Below are 18,528 nucleotides of genomic sequence, written 5' to 3' on the forward strand. Positions count from 1 at the left end.
CCAAAGGGGAAATTGTAGAAAATAATAGCAAATAAAACTAAAAACAAGGTGAGTAGGCATTTGGTCAGGTGAACGTCAGACTATTTGTTTGCTCTCCAAAGTTTGCCTGGAGGAGCAGCGGCCCCCTGCACACAGGTGCAAGTACACATGTAATGAATGGTTTGTCTTAACTGACCTTGGGCCCAGGGTGACGACCTATTGTTTCCTGCTCTCCTGCCTCCCTTCAGTCTGTTCCCTTGGTTTGCAGATCACCTTTTTAAAGCATGCTTTGATACAGATGTTCTAAAATTAGATTGTTGTTATGGTTGCACAACTCTGTAAATATACTACAAACCATTGTATCTCAATAAAGCTGCTTTAAAGGAAAGCGGAAATTGGACCTACTGACTTCTCTTGGAGTCCTTCAAGTTCATTTCAAGGCCCGGAAGGTCCCCTACTGTCCCCTGTCCACCAGCCCGCTCACCCCGCCTCCCCAGGTTGGCCTCCTTGCGCCACACCTTTCCTGCCCAGACCTCCTCACGTGTGCTTTTCTTTCGTCTCATCCTGCCTGTGCCTCCAATTAAAAGGACATCTTCCCTGACTATTGTCTCCAAGTACATTTCTCGCCTGCTTGTATTCTCTGTGGCTCTATCATGTTTGTTTCATTTAATTTTCATGTTTGTTTCACCATGTGTAGAAATTATAATTTATGTAGCTATTAGCTGACCCGCCTCGTGGGCTGCAGGTCTGAGAGGACAAGGAGCCCTGTGGAGATAAGCGCCCCCGAAGGCCTTGGTGGAGTAGCATCTGACCATGAATAGTTTTATACGTCTTACCAAACTCCCAAGGAATTCTCTTTTAGGCCAGAAGGAGTTAGGAACTATTGAACTTGAAGGTGCAGATGCTTTGCTGACCAAACACTCAGAGTTCTGGGGAATAGACAGACAATTATAGGCCACTGGGGGGCCAGGATTTAAGTGGTGTCAACCTAAAAATCTAGGAGGCAATAACTGAACATAAAGTGTTTATTTGGGATTAAAGGAATTGCAATTCAGGGAGTACAGATTCAGGCAGACACCCAAAGAGTGGTACCTCCCCCCCCCCCCCCCCCCCAGGAGAGGGGCTCTGGGATTTTATGGGAAGAGAGGAGGAAGGTGAGGTGAGCTGTGTTAAAGGAGAGCCCACTGGTGCTAGGTGAGGTAAGGCTAGATGTCTACTTCACAGACTGGCTTGAGACTCGAAAGGCTACGTTTGCACTTCACTGATCAGTTAACGACGATTTGGTCATCAGCAAAGCCCAGTTTTCATCGGGCCTTACAAATAGGATACTCTCATTCTTACTGACGTCGCGGAATGTTGGTGGTTTGGTCCAGTTAGGAGGGTGAAGGAAACAGGTGTGCAGGGCAGTTCCTCTGAAGAGGCTCCTCCGGCTCTGTTGTCATATGGCTCCAGTCATGTCATCCTTCACTGTGGTGTCCCTGATCTCGCCCTAGAGGTCACAGGTTTCTGGGTTTACTAAGCCACTCAGGTCTATCCACAATTGTGCTTGGTATATTGAGCAAAGGGGTGCCATAGTTGGAGTGCCCTCTATATTTGATCCCCAAAATCAGGGCCTTAGGGCTTGTGCCTGCAATGTGTTTTCTACCATCTCCTATGGTTTGGGAATTATCTTGGTGTGGGTATTTTTGTCACCGTGAAGCGCATTACGTCTGAGTTCTGAAACATGAGTCATGCTCAGTGCAGGCACATTTTGCTGGGGTTGGTAGATGTGCCATGGCTTGGAAATGGGCATCCAGCAACATTTAACTAGGTTTTTGTTTTTGTTTTTGTCCATTTCTTTTTGTTATATAAAAATATACCTATTTTATTAAATATTGTTCATTCATTATTTCACAGGGACTATGTATGTATAAATGACTCAACTATAGTATAAGAAGTCCAAGTTATAAAGCTTATCTTTTATTTCTCAGGGATAAAAATTTATTAGGCTGTCACGATTGCAAATTTTTAATTTTTATTTTTAAAAGATAGTTGATTGATTTTTAGAGAGAGAGAGGAAGGGAGAGGGAGAGAGAAACATCACTGTGAGAGGGTAACATTGGTTGGCTGCCTCCTGCATGCCCCCTACCGGGGATCAAGCCATCAACCTGAGCATGTGCCTTTGACCAGGAATCAAACCAAACAACCTTTGGGTGCATGGGATGACACCCAACCAATTGAGTCACACTGGCCAGGGCAAGGAAATTTAAATAAAAAGAATTTATTAATTAATGTATCATTTTGTTTCTCTACCTCTAGTTGTTACTTAATGTTTTTTCTTGCGTACAAGTGACTTTCTGTTTGATAGAAAATAACCAATGTTTGTATAATTCTAATTATATATTCTTCACATCATGTTACAAAAATCACTCTCTATTTTTCTGTTAGTCCTATTGTACCATGATTTTATATTAGACAATTTCCAATAGTGTTGGGAACAGTAGACTTGAATTTGTTACATTAGTTTTCTGAGACCAACATAAACTGTTTTTTACTTGTAAACTGATGTTTACTTTTGAGCATGTGGAGTAGCTAATAACACAGATTTTTATAATTCCTAAAATTCAATTTTGCTTAGAATTGTTGTAGTATAATGTCAATTATATAGGTTTGATGCTAATACATAGTTCAGGGCTGTGTGTTCTTGGGCATTTATATACCGTTTCTGAATAATTGTACCTAACCCACAAAATTATGTGAAGAATTACATGAGCCATTGTATTAATGGGCCTTTTTTAAAAAAAAAAAAAAAAAAAAATATTGATTTCAGAGAGAGGGAGAGAGAGTTGAAACATCAATGATGAGAGAGTCACCAAAAGGCTGCCTCCTGCACGCCCCCACCTGTATCGAGCCCACAACCCGGGCATGTGCCTTGACCAGGAATCGAACCGCGATCTCCTGGATCCTAGGTCGATGCTCAGCCGCTGAGCTATGACCGGCTGGGCAATGGTACATTTAATAGTGCCTACCTCACAGGCAATAATTGATTTAGTAAGTAAGTTATTATTGGGCCAGGCCATGGGTGGCAAACTGAAATGCCAGAAGGACTAGACAGGAAATACACATGATCAAATGGGACTGGACGGGGTCATGATTCTTCTCTAAAAAGCTAGCCGCCATTCACCTGGCATACTGTTGCTTTTTGGAAACAAAGAACAGCTCTCCTATTTAAAAAATACAGATATCGGAGCTCTCTCTTGGATTTTCCCATGTTGGCAATTAATTAAACACACATGTACATGTAAGGTGGGTGAAACAAAACATCTGGATTAATGCCTGTATTTAGCATGGTGGCCACCAGTATGCAGCCTGGGATCTGTATGATCTGTATTTTCCAGTTCTGTTGATTGTTAAGGATTCAAAGAGATGGTGCATTTGTCAAACTGGAAGTATGACTTTGTGACAATTGACATTAGCAGAACACTATCCATGACTAATCATTTTCCTAGGAATCTTATAAAATCAAGAGAGATGATTCTTTGATAACCAAACAGTATTAAAGTGGATTGAAAGAGTTCATTGATTTATTTTTATCCAATATTATAAAATATTTGAAGTCAGGTGTATAATTCTTTTTTAAGAGGGTGCCTCTGAGCCCCTGTATAAATTCGTTTTTTAGTGTACCTTTTCTTGGACCTGTTGGGAAGCATGTATGTTTATTTCTGAAGTTTTTAAACTGTGATGTTAAATAGCAGAGGTATGGCTCTGATTTTTTGTCTCTTTTAGTCCTGTCTGATTAAAAACAAAGATAAATTCTGCCTTTGGAATCAGTGTTACTTTAGAATAAAATAATGAAGAGAGAATTTCAGTATTTTGCTTCTCCCCCTGACTTAAGTAATTTTTACAAGCCCATTTTGTGTTCTTTTTTTCGCTAGGATGCTACATTGGGGTGTGATTCCTCTTTCCCTTGAATTGCCTGTAAGCTTCAGTTGTCTGTTTTAATAAGTCATGGCTCACCCGGCCGGTGTGGCTCAGAGGTTGAGCATTGACCTAGGATCCAGGAGATCGTGGTCGATTCCCAGTCAGGGCTTATGCCTGGATTGTGGGTTCGATCCCCAGTCGGAGGCGTGCAGGAGGCAGCTGATCAGTGACTCATCATTGATGTTTCTATCTCTCTTCCCCCCTCCCCCCTTTCTCTTTCTGAAATCAATAAAGATATAGTTTAAAAAAAAAATCACAGCTCTATGAGGTAAATTTTCACTTCAGATGATGAAAAAATATATTTTTATAGTGGGATAATAAGTGCATTTGAATGTGATAAAATAGGTAATTTACTGAAGTATAATCTATTATATTTGAGGTCAGCTCAGTATCACAAATAACTGAAGGGCTATTTGTAATGAAGTGGTTACAGAGGAATGCGCTTTTTGATTTTACCTTTTGGGACACTAAGTACATTTTACTACAATTAATTGAAATACAGGCTCAAAGGAGAGGAGAAGCTGATTGGAATATTTAATTACTCTAACTATAATCTGATACTTTTGCCCATTGTAGGCACACAAAAAAGATAAAGATTTATTCATTTTAGACTATTGTGCGTTTTTAAATTTTCTTAAATGCTCTTTAAAATTTAGAGAAAATTATGCTTGATAGCAATTTCGCCATCCTTGAGGGATCTTTAATTAGTTTGTAGTATGAGCAGTTATAATAGGTATAAACAGCCTGCTTAACTGCTTGTCTGCCGTCCTGGACGCATGCATTCTGGATTGGAAAGCGCGAGTACCTATTACTTATTTTTAGTGGGCTGGTTTCTGGCAGTGACTCTGGCACTGAACTAGGACTCTTTTTATATGGGAGCCATCCATCCATCAGCCTAAGTAATTTTCATTCTGGCACCAGGGAACTAGAATTTCTTTATAGTGATGTTTTCAATTTTGGATGGAAGCTGACCAGTTCTCCCAGGCATCTACGTTCTTTGGAACGGCCTAGAATTGGACATACAGTTAGACGTGGAAATACCCTCAAGTGTCACTACACTGTTTTGCTTTGAGTATAAGCTGTGCGACCAGGTTGTAAGCTGGGACTGTAGGCTGTTTGCATCATAAACTTACTGGTTTCACCTCTCCAGATCATCTGCCATCTACTTTACCCTGTGGGAGATCATGGCATAGCTGGGGCCGGTGGACATTGTAGGTTCAAGATGGTGGGAAGCCTCAGGTGGAGGAATGGCTGTGGTTACTCTGAAAAGCTTGTCCTGACCACATGTCTTCCTTTCTTGGTGGGCACCTGAGACTCCCACTCGTTTTCAGGCATACAGGAGCACACATGTAGATGTACCAGCTTTTTTAGGAACACTAAGACAGTTGTTGTACTCAGTAATTTCAATTCATGCATTGGCACTCGTGGGGGAAAATATGTTTTGTTTTTATCCCACGTAGATTCAGTGACCCTTCTCTTTGACAGTAAAACCTAAGAAAATACATTTATGTCATGAACATTGTCTTATGTAGTGTTTAGAGGAGCTGGTTTCTCCGTATGAAAAATGTTCAGCCTGCAGATTAACACGCAGAGTTAACACAACGTGAAACTAGCTCTTCTTTCCCCCCAAGTCAAAGCTTCTCTGAAACCCTGAGAGTAAGGATTACACAGAATCCTCCTGAGATTACGGTCGAGGCAGATGGGGTACGCATCTGCGTTTATATTCGCAGAATAAAAACATTTCTGGTTGTAAACTATGTCCGGTGCTCTGGGAAATTAAATCATGCACTTAGGAAACACTTTTGTTGATATCTTCAGTGGTAGGTAACTCGTAGGATATTTTTATAGGAAAGGATTTGGCCTTTGCATCTGGAAACTTTTTAATCTTTTTCGCTCCAGGCTGGAAATGAGGTATGCTTGGTAGAAGTTCTCAGAGGTGACAGAGTTTATGAAAACGTCCTAACAACAATACTTGCTACTCCTTAGCTCTGTGCAGAGGGGCCAGATTCCCCTGCTGACTGAGACCTAAGCAGCGGTGGGTAGTTCATGCTCTTGGTTTTGCAATCTCCACTCTCACCCTGTCAGAACTGAGAGACTCAAATTGCCCTGGATGGTGGGAGTACTGGGTTTTTCCTTTCTAAACTCACTTCAGTATTACAGTATCCAGACCCTTGAAGGCGGCCCAAATTTAATATTCCTCATGCCCAGACCGGGCGCGTGTGCATTCATGCCCCGAGTGTGTGTGTGCGCACGTGCACGTGTGTGTATTGTTAAACTCACACCAGACACGACCTCTTTGCAGAGGAGTCCACGTCAGTGTACAGGCCTGAACGTCCTTTGTGCCTTCTACCTTTGTCAAGTCACTGCGGTCCCAGTTCTTCAAAGGGTGGTGACCCCACTAAACGCCCCTCTGCGCTTTCTGCTGACCGACAGCTTCAGCCCCGGCAGTGGGCTTGGAGCTGTAGAACCTGGTAGGATATATGTTTGCATAACACCAGCTCTTCCTCTTTGTTAGACACATGATAATTAAGGGCAGATTTACACTTATTGTCTGTTCTAAAGAATGAAACTACATATTTTCATAAGCATTCTCCCTTTCTAATTGTGTAATTAAGTTGCTGACATAAACAGGGATGCAATTTTACATTAAGGTAAGGATCCGTAAAGGCAAGCATTTGCATAATTTAATTTTCTGCACAGGCGATATTGAAAATCAATAGCATGATTCATAGCCTTACCATACATATCATTGCCATGCTGCTGTTGGTTGGCTGTTAGAGTTTAGAAGACTACAAAGAGTATTAAAATTGATTGAATTTGGTGTGCTGAGTCTGTATCTTTACTTGGGAACCACAGATTGTTTCTTTTTGCGAATCTCTGCTTCTTGCCAGTAACATATTAAATGCCTTAATATACTGCGTATACCTTTTTGACTGCTGTTCACATAATAATTTAAAAATGTTTTTAAAAATGCAAACTTTGTTATGTGATTAAAATACATTTGGGACTAAGAGTTTGTTTTGTTTTAAATATGCAAGTGCCAGTAGCCCATGATTATGTTTTTATTTAGGGAAAAAGAAACCACACATTACCGACATAGACGAAGCAAAAGGGAGCACATCTTTAATGCATAGTTTATGTGCTCAGGACAAATCTGGTGCCAGGGTGGTCCAGTCCTTTGCTTCCCTGTTCATTTCTGAGCCACCTCCCCAAAGAATTGCTTGTGAGGTCCTGGGGTCATTCCGTCCAGCTTCGCGTGGCAGATGTTTGTTGTTTCTCTAGGGGGCCAGTGCCTAGAAAGTGAGATGGTGGATGAGAGGTGGTGTTTTTGCTTATGGCTTATATACACACATATACCCGCGGAAGCGCATGATCTTCCTCCCAGCACAGACACCATCAGCCTCCCGAGTTTTCATGTATTTATTCAACACCTTCCACTTGCCGAGTCCCACCGTGCATGGCGGGTTGGGAGTCCCTCGTCCCCAGGGAGCTCAGAGCCCTCCACGGGCCATGCAGCACGCTCTTCGGAGGCAGATTTCCCTGCCTATTTTTTTTTTTTTTAAATCCCCATCCTAGGACATGCTGCGAGAGAGACATCGATGTGAGAGAGAAACATCAGTAGATTGCCTTCCCTAGGCGCCCCAGCTGGGGACTGACCCCGCAGCCCTTTGGTGCAGCATCCTAGCCGCGCGGGCCGGGCTTCCTGCCCGCGCTTCCCTGGCCGCGTCCAACCCACGCTGCACTTCAGAAACCCACCAGGGGTAACCCGCCTTCCTCGAGATGGCCCTGTCCCCTGTGTTACGCCCTGTTCTTTGGTCGGTATACAGCAAAACCACACCTCTTACTTCTGTCCCCAGTTGAACTACCTTTGGACAGGCAGGTCCACTGCTCCCACCACAGAGTGATGTGTGCGGACGGCTGGGAAGTATCTGCCCTTTGGATTTGCAGAGCCAGGGAAGACCTTCTGACACGTTCCTCCCTAGTTTCTTGAATTAAATACATCTTTGCAGTTCTCCTTTTTCACTAATATTTTAGTGGGTTGGGGAGCTGGCAGGTGTTAGAACCCCAAACCGACGGCCTCTGTGCAGTCTAGTTAAAGACTTTTGGCGTTAAGGTCTACTTCTCAGTGCCAGCAGGTTGTCACGCTTACCCCATGAACCTCTGGCCCCGTCGCTTTGCTTTCCAGGCGGGATGGGTAATGCATCTGCCAGCCAGTGTGGAAGCCACGCAAACGACGGACATGCTGGCAGCCTCTGACCCTCTTTGCCTCACCCGGACGTCCTCAAAGGTTCTGGGACATGCAAAGCGTCTCTTTTTCAGGAGGGGGACTGGTTGTGGAGATTGCAATACTAGACAACATCTCCTGTAGAAGGCCTAGGAGTTACTATCCTTAAGGATAACCTCATTCCCTTTACTGTGATACCTGGTGCATTTGTTGGTCAGTTTTCGGGCTAGAAGTCTGTCTCAGTTCAGGTTTGTTGGTCTGAATTCTGAGGTTGACACCACACTGGAGTGATTTCTGCAGCATGCTGTTTGTTTCTGCTCGGCCAGCTCTTTACTCATGTTAAAAGTTGTCATGTGAAGTTACAGGTGTCAGGGTAGGAGCTGAGAATGTCAGCTGAACAGGACCTTAGGTCTGCCTCATCAGGGAGGTTTGTGCTGCTTATCTCTGGATAACTTAAAAAATGCTGATATCTGGGTCTCCCCCTAGATTAATTAAGTCCCAGTATCTGCAGATAGGGGTCAGGGTATAGAGTTCTTTAATTTTTTCTATTTCTTAGAGCAGCCAGAGTTGAGAGTCAGAGCTGTGGTTTATTAGTGGTCTTTATGGATGGAGAACTTGATGATGAAGTGACTTGTTTGAAAATCACAGGTCACAGTTTTTTTCATTTGTGGATCTTTTGCTTATAAAAGAGAGAAAAGTAAACTTTGGCAGATAATTGGTTCATGTGAATATAAAGCTTTCATGGGGGTGGTTTTAAATTGGCTTTGTCCCTGGCTTAAAATTTGTCAACAGAAATCATCCATAGATTTTGCTTCGTCTGGCTTGGTTCCATTTTGAGCTCGTCTGCTGATGCCTTGCTTGACCCTCAATCACCCCCTGACACTTACTCATTCAGTGTGCTTTAGTGTATGCGAAAAACTAGATTAGGAGACTAGGAGATGGGAAATTTTATTTTTGATCCCTCCACGCTTAGAATGGTCAGCTTCCTGGGGCTTCGTATGGCTTCCCTGTAAAAAGTAGTATGGAGTGGGTGGTAGGAACCTAAATCTTCATTTCATCCTACTTTAAAAATAGGTAGTGACTTTGATTTTGACTTCGTCATAAAGGACCATTGAGCAGGCATAAATGGCACCAGGTTTGCTTTTTGGATGTGTTTTAGATTTTTAAAAGATTGTTATTTCTCTTGGAAGGGTTCATATCAATGGAATATCTTTGTTCTTTTCTCAAGCATTACTTCTCTTAAAGCCAGTCTTTGCGATTGACGTGTAAGCATAAAGTATTTTACGTTTCCTAATTTTCTTCGTGACTGTCTCAGTGTCTACAAAGCTAATGTCATCATGGTGAGATTATTATTATTATTCTGACTAATTTGGAATAGAAAGTGTGTTTTCCTGTTGCCATCTTAATCTTTAATTGACTGTATAGTTCCCCTGACCACTTTCTTTGCTTTTAAAAGCACATTTGATTTTGTTTGGATGCATTTAAATGTTAACATAGACAGATGGGATGTATTGTTTGAAGTGTAATTCCATTTCATTTTGGATTCTGGGCACCTGTGAAATTTGTCTTTTTACACATCAGTGCACTTAGGTGTGGGCTCACAACAAAAGAAATTTGCATCCATGATGGGATGGGAGGGGCAGGCTTTGAACACTGTAGCTGGCAGATGGGAGCCCTCCTCAGTGGGGAAGAAGATTGGATTCAGTTTGAGCTTTCAAAAAATACACCATTAAGCAGCCTTCCTTCCTTCCTTCCTTCCTTCCTTCCTTCCTTCCTTCCTTCCTTCCTTCCTTCCTTCCTTCCTTCCTTCCTTTTTTTTCTTTCTCTTTCTTCCATTCTTACCTGAGGAAATACACACACACACACACATATTTAATATTTCTTTATTGATTTCAGAGAGAGGAAAGGAGAGGGAGAGAGAGAGAGAGAACATCAATGATGAGAGAGTCACTGATCGGCTGCCTCCTGCAATGTCCCCCACTGGGAATCGAGCCTGGAACCTGGGCATGTGCCCTGATCGGGAATCGAACTACAATCACTTGCATCATAGGTAGATGTCCAACTGCTGAGCCCTGCTGGCTGGGCCTGAGGATATGTTTATTATTATTTTTTTTAGAGAGGACGGGAGAGAGAGAGAAACATGGATGTGAGAGAAACATGGGTCGGTTTCCTCCCATGTGCACCCTGACCAGGGATCGAGCCAGCAGCCTGGGTATGTGTCCTGATTGGAAATGGAACTCGCAACCTAGTGGTATATAGGACACACTCCAACCAGCTGAGCCACCCAGCCAGGGCAGTGTTTCTTTTCTGTTGTCCTTGGAGGACTTTACATTTCATATCCTCCAGTATAACAGGTGACTGACTATTTGGGGTCCAAAGGATGTGGAAGTCTGACACTCAACACTGAGAGTCCCCTGGCCTCAGACTGTGCTGGGCGTGGATGGCAGCAGCCCTGGCTTTGATGTAGGCATGCTGATGTTCGGGTGCCTGATCGGCTGCACACTTGTCTTGGTGACCTGGGACTCGGAGCCTGAATTCTTTCATCTGTAAAAGAGATGGAATGACCCTTGCTCTTTGAAGATGAAATAAGGCTAGAGGCTCTTTGCACCTAGGACATAGGCTTATACATGTAGTTGGAACCCAAACTGCAGGTTCCATGTCTACTAGTTGTATAACCTTGGGCAAGTTCAAGTTAACTTCTCTAAACTCCAATTTGCCTATCTGCGGAATGTTCCCATTGTTGGGACCATTGTATCTCCTGCCTTGCAGATTAAATAGGAGAGTGTGTATAAAGTTCCTAGTGCATTGCGCTTCTTGGCACAAAATAAAGGCTCACTGTAAGCTGTGATTGATATTAGTAGTAACCACAGTAATTTCTCTAGCTCCTGTAGTAGTTTTTCTGTAAAACCAAGAGGTTCTATTCAGTTTTTCCAAGGCCTGTGCTTCCAGGAAGTCACTTAACAGTGTGCATGTGACACCTTCCTGAGTTTGGTGGGTGATGACTTGGTCTCACAGTGGCTCTCCCTGTCTTCCAGCATTGACAGAAGGCTATGTTGGCTCCCTTCAGGACACCAGACACAGCAGCTCAGCGCAGATCCGCAGGCGCAAGGCCTCAGGGGACCCGTACTGGGCCTACTCCGGTAAGTGACCTGTTCTGACCCTGGTCACACAGGTCAGTTAACATCCTATTAAACTCACTGGAAGGTTCACTTTGAATGACCTTCACGCGTGACTTCTGTTTGTTCAAACTTCTTGTAGTTCCGGAAAAGTTAAAATATTCAAGCTTATTTTGCCTCGAGGTTATTAAAGTACCTTAATTTATCTCTCGCATCTGTTTTCTCAACCTGTTTTTCCCTCGAAATTTATTTTCTGAACTTGTTAATGAGTTATTGTACCAAACTTGTCATTTTCCAAAAGGTGCAGCCTTTTCTTTTCTGTCTTTCCAGTGGCTGTGATTTCAGAGAGCAGAAAATATAAGGCTGGTCGTGAGCTGCTAAATGTCTGTTAAATATTACAGAGCATCACATATCAAAATGATCTTTGATGCTTTAAGAAATGCAACTTGTCAACATAAGAAACATTCAAAACTGTGAAGAATTTTTGTGAATTTGACCCAAAACTGCCGACAAGTACTGACCAGGAAGCACAGTCTCAGTGGATTGAGATACTGCTCCGGAGAATGGCAGTTTTGCACCTTAGTTTATGCATCACAATCGAAAGAGGAAACACAAGTGGGTTACATGAAATCCACTGGTGATAGATTAGGGAGGCGGGAGAAAGGAAAGTGGGGAAACCTCTGGGATTGGATAAAATGTAAAATGATAGACACACACTTCTTTGACTTAGGTGGATACAGGATAGTAAACAGTCAGCAGTTAACTCAGTGACAATGAGAGGTCCGAAAAAAGGAAAATTACTTTGACATTCTAAAGATATCTTATCCTAGATGCAAAATGACAATAGACAGGCTCAGTTAAGGTAAAGATTTACCTTTGTCAGGGAAGATACCGGCCCAACACATGACTACCCAGCATAAACTGCTTTTAGTTAAAAAAGTTTTAATTTCAGACTATCCTTTGTGGTTACTTTAGGTCTCTGAGTTTGCAAGGCTGCCATGCAGGCCTCCCCTGAGCTTGTGAGGTTAGCATGTCGCCCCTTTTCATTTATAAACTTTAGTTTTAAATCAGATCCTCGTTAAATATACTTCAACTCTCTACTGTATGGTATTCTGTAGTTCTTTTCATTTTTATTTTTGCTTTTGACCTTTGAACCAGTGAAGAGAGAACACTACAGGATGGGGCAAAAGTAGGTTCACCCCAGTGAGTACGTGAAACACAGGGTTTATTCTTGCATTATAATTTAGTAATTATTGTATTATTTTCTACACAAACAACTGTAAAACTAATTTTGCCCCACCCTGTATTATAACCAGGTTGAATATTACATTGGAAATAATTTTATTACATTATTAGGGGGAAAAATAACAAAGACATATAAGAATACACAGACCTTTCTAAATTATGCCTCTGACAGCTAACAAAAATATGATAGGTGATTTCTGTTTCTAAAATAGATTTTGATGCTCAATACATAGATAATGTAGCTAATTGAAGAGGAATACTTGAAGAAGATAGACTGCTTTGGAAATTCCTTTGGCACTGAATAATTCACATTCTTTGTTTGAAAAAGAGCTTGGAGGCATGGAGTATTAGTCTTAATAATAAATCTATATATTATGCAATGTTGTTGCATATAGAACTGAATGGTATTATTTTCATAATGATACTCAGGTTTTAAATCCTGAATTTCTACCTGCAAATCCTCTTAAATCTATGTCAGTGTAAAATTTATAGGCCTGATCTTTAATTACACCTTATCTATTGGCTTTTTGCATCCTTTTGTCTCTTGATAAATCTCCTGCCCCTACAGAGAGAATAGCCTATCTGTTTTGTTTTGCAAAGAACAGATAGTGATTCTGAAGTCTTCCATCACACCCAGTTTCTTGTGATTAGAATGATCTAATTAGAGCGTTTTTTGTCAACATTTTTGATAAATGAAGGAAATTGGGAGGTGAAAGCCAAAATTACATATATATATATATAGCTTCTTGCCAAGAAATCCAAAGAAAATTTATCTTTTTGTACTCCGTGGCTCCAATTTAGTTAAGGAGAGGCAAAAAGTGGCCTGCTATTTACAGTTCATCAATTTAGAATACTGACGGTGCTAGTTGAAAATTGTAAGTTACATCCCATCAGCATCTCCAGTTGAAAATGGCAGTGAGGGAATGAAAGGCTTATACACTCTTCTCATTACTTAGAGTGGACACAGTGCTGTGGTCTTCGGGATGATGTAATTGTTGATTTTGTTAACTTTGGTGGACTTAATGAGTCTCCATTTTTTATTTCTAGAATGCATTATATCTGGATTTTGGAACGTCTTCTATTGATGGAATGTCTGGTAGTTTAACTTCAGGGGGTTCATGCTTTTCTGGATAGATGCAGATAGTAAATATCTTAGGCTTTTCCAGGCATGTGGTATCTGTTTCAGCTATTAAGCTCTGCCATTTTAGTGCAGAAAGCAGTGATAGATAATACTGGACAAACTGGCTGTGTTCCCATAAAATTTTATTTATGAACCCTTAAATTTGAATTTTATATAATACTCATGTGTAAGGAAATCTTATACTTCTTTTTAATTTTTTCCCCTCAACCATTTAAAAATATAGAAACCAGCCCTAGCCGATGTGGCTCAGTGCTTAGAGTATCAGCCCACGAAACAAAGGGTCAAGAGGTCGATTCCTGGTTACGGACATGTACCTGGGTTGCAGGCTCGATCTCCACCCCATTTGGGGCATGTGCAGGAGGCAGCCAATCTATGTGTGTCTTCTCTCACATCGGTGTTCCTCTCCTTCTCTCTTTCTCTCTCTCTCCTCTCTCCCTTCCTCTTTTCCTCCCCCTAAAAAAAAATCATTGGAAAAAAGAACTTTGGTGAGGATTAACAATTGGAAGGAAAGGAAGGAAGGAAGGGAGGGAGGGAGGAAAGAAGGGAAGGAAAAAATATACATATACACATAGATTATATATAGAAACCATTCTTACTTTGTAGGCCATACTGAAATAGTTGGCCTGTTGGATAGGGCCCACAAGCTATATAGTTCCTCAACCCTGTTCTAATTGATTTTTTTTTCTGGAATTGGGATGGGACAGTCACATGCGGATGCCCAGAAACATTTGGACTCATTTGGGAGAACCAGTGAGGCCACTTGCTAGTCATAATTCAGAAAATAAAAGGAGGGGGGAGAATGAGAGTGGCATCCGTGGATGGTATGCAGTCCTCAGGCTTTAATCAGTTTTTCCTGAGAAGTACACAGTGCTGGCTCCAGCAGAGGCTGCTTCCCACCTGTGGGGGAGGAAAGATAGAATTTCCTCTACCCTAGAAAGTGTTTCTGGCTGGACTGATAATCAAAATAACATAAGGCAGATTAACCAGAGAAAATCAAGTTTTAATACCAGTACATGGGAATTCACATAAGCACCAACATTTTAAAGACAATAAGACAAAATGCAGTATATATGTCAATCTGGACTAAGGAAGTAGGAGGAGTTAGGGGTCGGTCTCGGACTTCAAAGGGAAGTAAGGGGATGAAAAGAGTTAATGTTTAGTAAACAAATGTTTGTTGGGCCATCTTGAAACAATGGAACACAGGGAGGACTCAGCTTAAATGGGCCATGCTAGGCTCCTCCCTGTCTTTCACAGTCTGGTTCATATTTAACTATAGTTGTATGTGAGGATATCTTTCTTCATGGGGCAGGCCCTCTGTCTCAATTCTTCTAGGCAGTTAGGGGGAAGGTCAAAGTTCTTTCCTGAGTCTTTGTTTCTTAAAAATAACCAGCTTAAAATAATCAATATCCCAAAAGATATATTTCGGGCTGGCAGGTTCTGCTTCCCCTGACACCGAGGTGGTGGAATATTGGTTCTCATGTCCGGACCTGGGGTCTGTCAGAGATATTCCTTAGCATTTGGCAAGTAGACAAAGAAGGGCAGGAAGCAGTAAGGGTTGTTGCCTACTGCTTTTGGCACATCAGACTAGGGCCTTTATTTTATTTATTAATTTAAAAAAAAAGTTTTTTTGACTTGAGAGAGAGAAACGTTGACTTGTTCCACTCATTCACACATTTCTTAGTTGATTCCTGTATATGCCGTGACTAGGGACTGAACCTGCCACCCTGGTGTATCAGGATGACACTCTGACCAACTGAGCTACCCAGCCATAGCCAGACCAGGGCCTTGAAACTATGGTAAACCAGATGTTGGACTCTCAGCTGCAGGTATATACCTCTAGGTAGAAATGTTCCTTGAAAAATGAGACTGACAAAAGAAAGACTCATTGTTTGTAGAGGGAAATGCTTTTACATTCAGCAAGAGCAAAGCAGGCCACTTCTGAAAGATTGGTTTAATGGTATAGATTTTAATCTCATGCCTCTAATTCACAGATTTGTCTTTGTTCCTCCTGAGGCAGTGCTGTCGGTTCTTTGGTGGTATTCTGTCATTTGTATTTCACCAGAATTTCCCATTTGGGATTTGGGAATGAGGGCTATGCAAACCAACCATCCTCAAGTTCAGGGGTTGGTTGGCAAACTACAAGCCACCATGGATTTTTGAGAGTAAAGTTTTATTGGAACACAGCCATGCCTATTCCTTTGTGTGTTGCATTTCACTGGTTTCATGCTGACACTGAAGCGTTGAGTAGTTTATATACACCTTTGACCGAAATGTTTAGCATAGGATTTTCCGGCCCTTTACAGAAAAGACTTGTCAACTTCTGCTCACACTGATACAGCCCGGGTTTTGGAGCAGACGTTAGCCTGACCCAGAATGTTCAGAGATTTGGAACACGTCTACCCCCGGCCCCCCTCTCGGGCCTTGCATTTCCCTTGAGCTGGAATATTTTTGAGAAACGTTCAGTTAGCATTCATAGTGATTCTGGTGGTCCTGCTTTTGGGGAGGACTTGGGAGGAACAAAGACGAGGGAGTGGGATGGCGAGGGGATGGATCAGGGCGATGAGTGGGCGGTAGCCCTCCTGGGTGCCCATATTCCTGCCCCCTGCTCCTTAGGCTGCCTTCCTGTGCGTGGGGTTTGGTGAATGGTGCTGGTCTGGTTATTCCAGGCGCCTTCCACCCCAGTTACTTGAGAGTTGCAGAAGTATTTGAGCTGTGGATAGCTTGTTTGTAGGGTATTGTCACAGTAGTAATTCATTAATATTAGTGTAACTTTGCACTTTAGAACTGGACAAGTTACATCATTCTGGATAATGCACACGTCCTATTTGTTTGCGAAATGCCAACAAATTTGACTTCCAGAGGCTTATCACACAGTGCCATTGCGAACACCTACAGCTTTAGCGTAGAGGAATGGAGGAGCCCAGATATATGTGTTCTAGTCCCGTTGTGAATTTGTCTACTGAAAAAAGGTGGGTCTTAGTATCTGAGTTCAGTGGGAAAATAACATTCATCAGAGACATGAAGCAGAACATAAATGTAAGATATTGTTGTTAACATAATAATAGCAATGTAATTTCAAGATTGCTTTATGTGTTTGGATTTATTTTCCTTATACCAAGATATGGAAAAAAGGGGAAAGACCTTTTTATGTGTTTCATGCAGAATTACACTAAAAAAGGGGGGACAATAGTTCAAATAAGAGTATCTTATTGTAAATACTAATTAAAAATATATATATATCTTTATTGATTTCAGAGAGGAAGGGAGAGGGAGAGAGAGAGAGAGAGATAGAAACATTAATGATGAGAGTCATTGATCAGCTGCCTCCTGCACGCCCCCGACTGGGTATGGAGCCCGCAACCTGGGCATGTGCCCTGACCGGGAATCGAACCTTGATCTCCTGGATCCTAGGTGGATGCTCAACTGCTGAGCCACGCCCAGCCAGGCACTAAACTCATTTCTTTTCTGTTAATTTTATTCGACTAAGATACAGACAGTTTTCTGTATTATCTGAGGTTATGACAGCTCATGAACTTTTGGCTTTTGCCCAGAACTTCTGTAACTATTGCACAAAACTAACACATCTTAGGTAGGTCATCATTGGCAGAAAGGGAAATGGGAAACAAATCTGGAGCAAGTTCAAGTGGAAAGTTAAGGCATTTTCATAAAGTTCTTTGTTCTCTCTCTTCCCCCTCAAAGACTTGGAGAAAAACAGGCTGTGGTTTCTACCACCCCTTTTTTACGTATTCTACTTGGTTTTCTGCATGTCCTATCTCACGTTCCTTCTGTCTAGAAAGATTCTATGAATTGAAACAAGGGGAACATTTCTTATGGTTAGAGGAATCCAAAACTGAGACATGCAGTGACTGAAGTGTCTTGCAAGAAGTGCCCGGTGTTGGCTGGGTGAAGGTCAAGTAGGATTATTCTAAGAGGCATTCCTACTGTGGCCAGGAAATCGTGGGAGGAGATATATGCAAGGTCCTTTCTACTTGTCCCGGGGCTTGATGACTTGCCCGGCTGTAAAATGGAGATAAAAGGACATACCTGGCAGGGTGGCTTTGAGGAGCAGAGGTAATATATGTAATCACCTGGTGTAATTCTTGGCCTCTACTCTGGAGAGGAATAGGTATTACTCATCTGGCTCTTAGCCATATGCCACTGCACTCTATTCACGTAAGCATCTTGCTCTATAACACACGCCTGCGTTGTGTGTGTAGGTAGGTGTATGTCTCATTTCCCCAGCTAAATGTGGAAACCTTGAGGACAAGGATTTGTATAGCTTATAATTTTTTTGTTTTTCCTACTGTGTGCCATAGTATTTCATTTTGTGCATATTTGGTGCGTATTTTTCAAGTGGATGAGTGAGTGGATGAATGGATAAATGGACTCATGCCAGAGTCTGTTCTTAGGAACTCACTAAGGGGTTCCTGCCATGACATTCAGGTAAATTAGTGGGTGATTTATGAAAGGTTTCACCGTTGGACCCTTTTAAGTAATGAGCTCCTCTGGTGAACTTAAGATATAATTAAATTCCTAAAATAACATTTCCATGGCTATTTTTAATAATATTTATACAGGGTAAAGCAAAATACACATGCCCGCAGAAGTCGACTTTTGTCATTAGAGGAATGGAAGGCACTTTAGAACCTCAAAGTTTTGTATTAATAGTCTTATTATTTGCCCCTCTCCTATACCTTCTCCACAGTCTCTTAAGGGGGTCATTTTCCTAGAGACATTTCCTTTGCAGAGAGACCTGATCTGATGGAACCGCACGGTTGGGGAGGAATCAGCCTTAAGATTCATCTTCCCAAGCCCCAGCTCAAAGGTGCTCCCACCTTCATGCTTAGCTTGGCCCCTCTCTC

General features: G+C 42.0%; 1 protein-coding gene across 2 annotated transcripts in view; it reads left to right on the forward strand.

Moving 5' to 3' along the window:
* Positions 1 to 18,528, forward strand: part of PTPRG (protein tyrosine phosphatase receptor type G) — a 637,170-nt gene that overhangs the window by 152,087 nt on the left and 466,555 nt on the right. For both annotated transcript variants that reach the window (XM_016223094.2, XM_087825063.1), the window contains exon 2: positions 11,200 to 11,304. In XM_016223094.2, the coding sequence (XP_016078580.2) occupies positions 11,200 to 11,304 (105 nt within the window). The remainder of the gene's footprint in view (positions 1 to 11,199; positions 11,305 to 18,528) is intronic.

This window comes from Miniopterus natalensis, chromosome 15 (genome assembly GCF_054644295.1).
Source record: "Miniopterus natalensis isolate mMinNat1 chromosome 15, mMinNat1.hap1, whole genome shotgun sequence".
Taxonomy (NCBI): Eukaryota; Metazoa; Chordata; class Mammalia; order Chiroptera; family Miniopteridae; genus Miniopterus; species Miniopterus natalensis.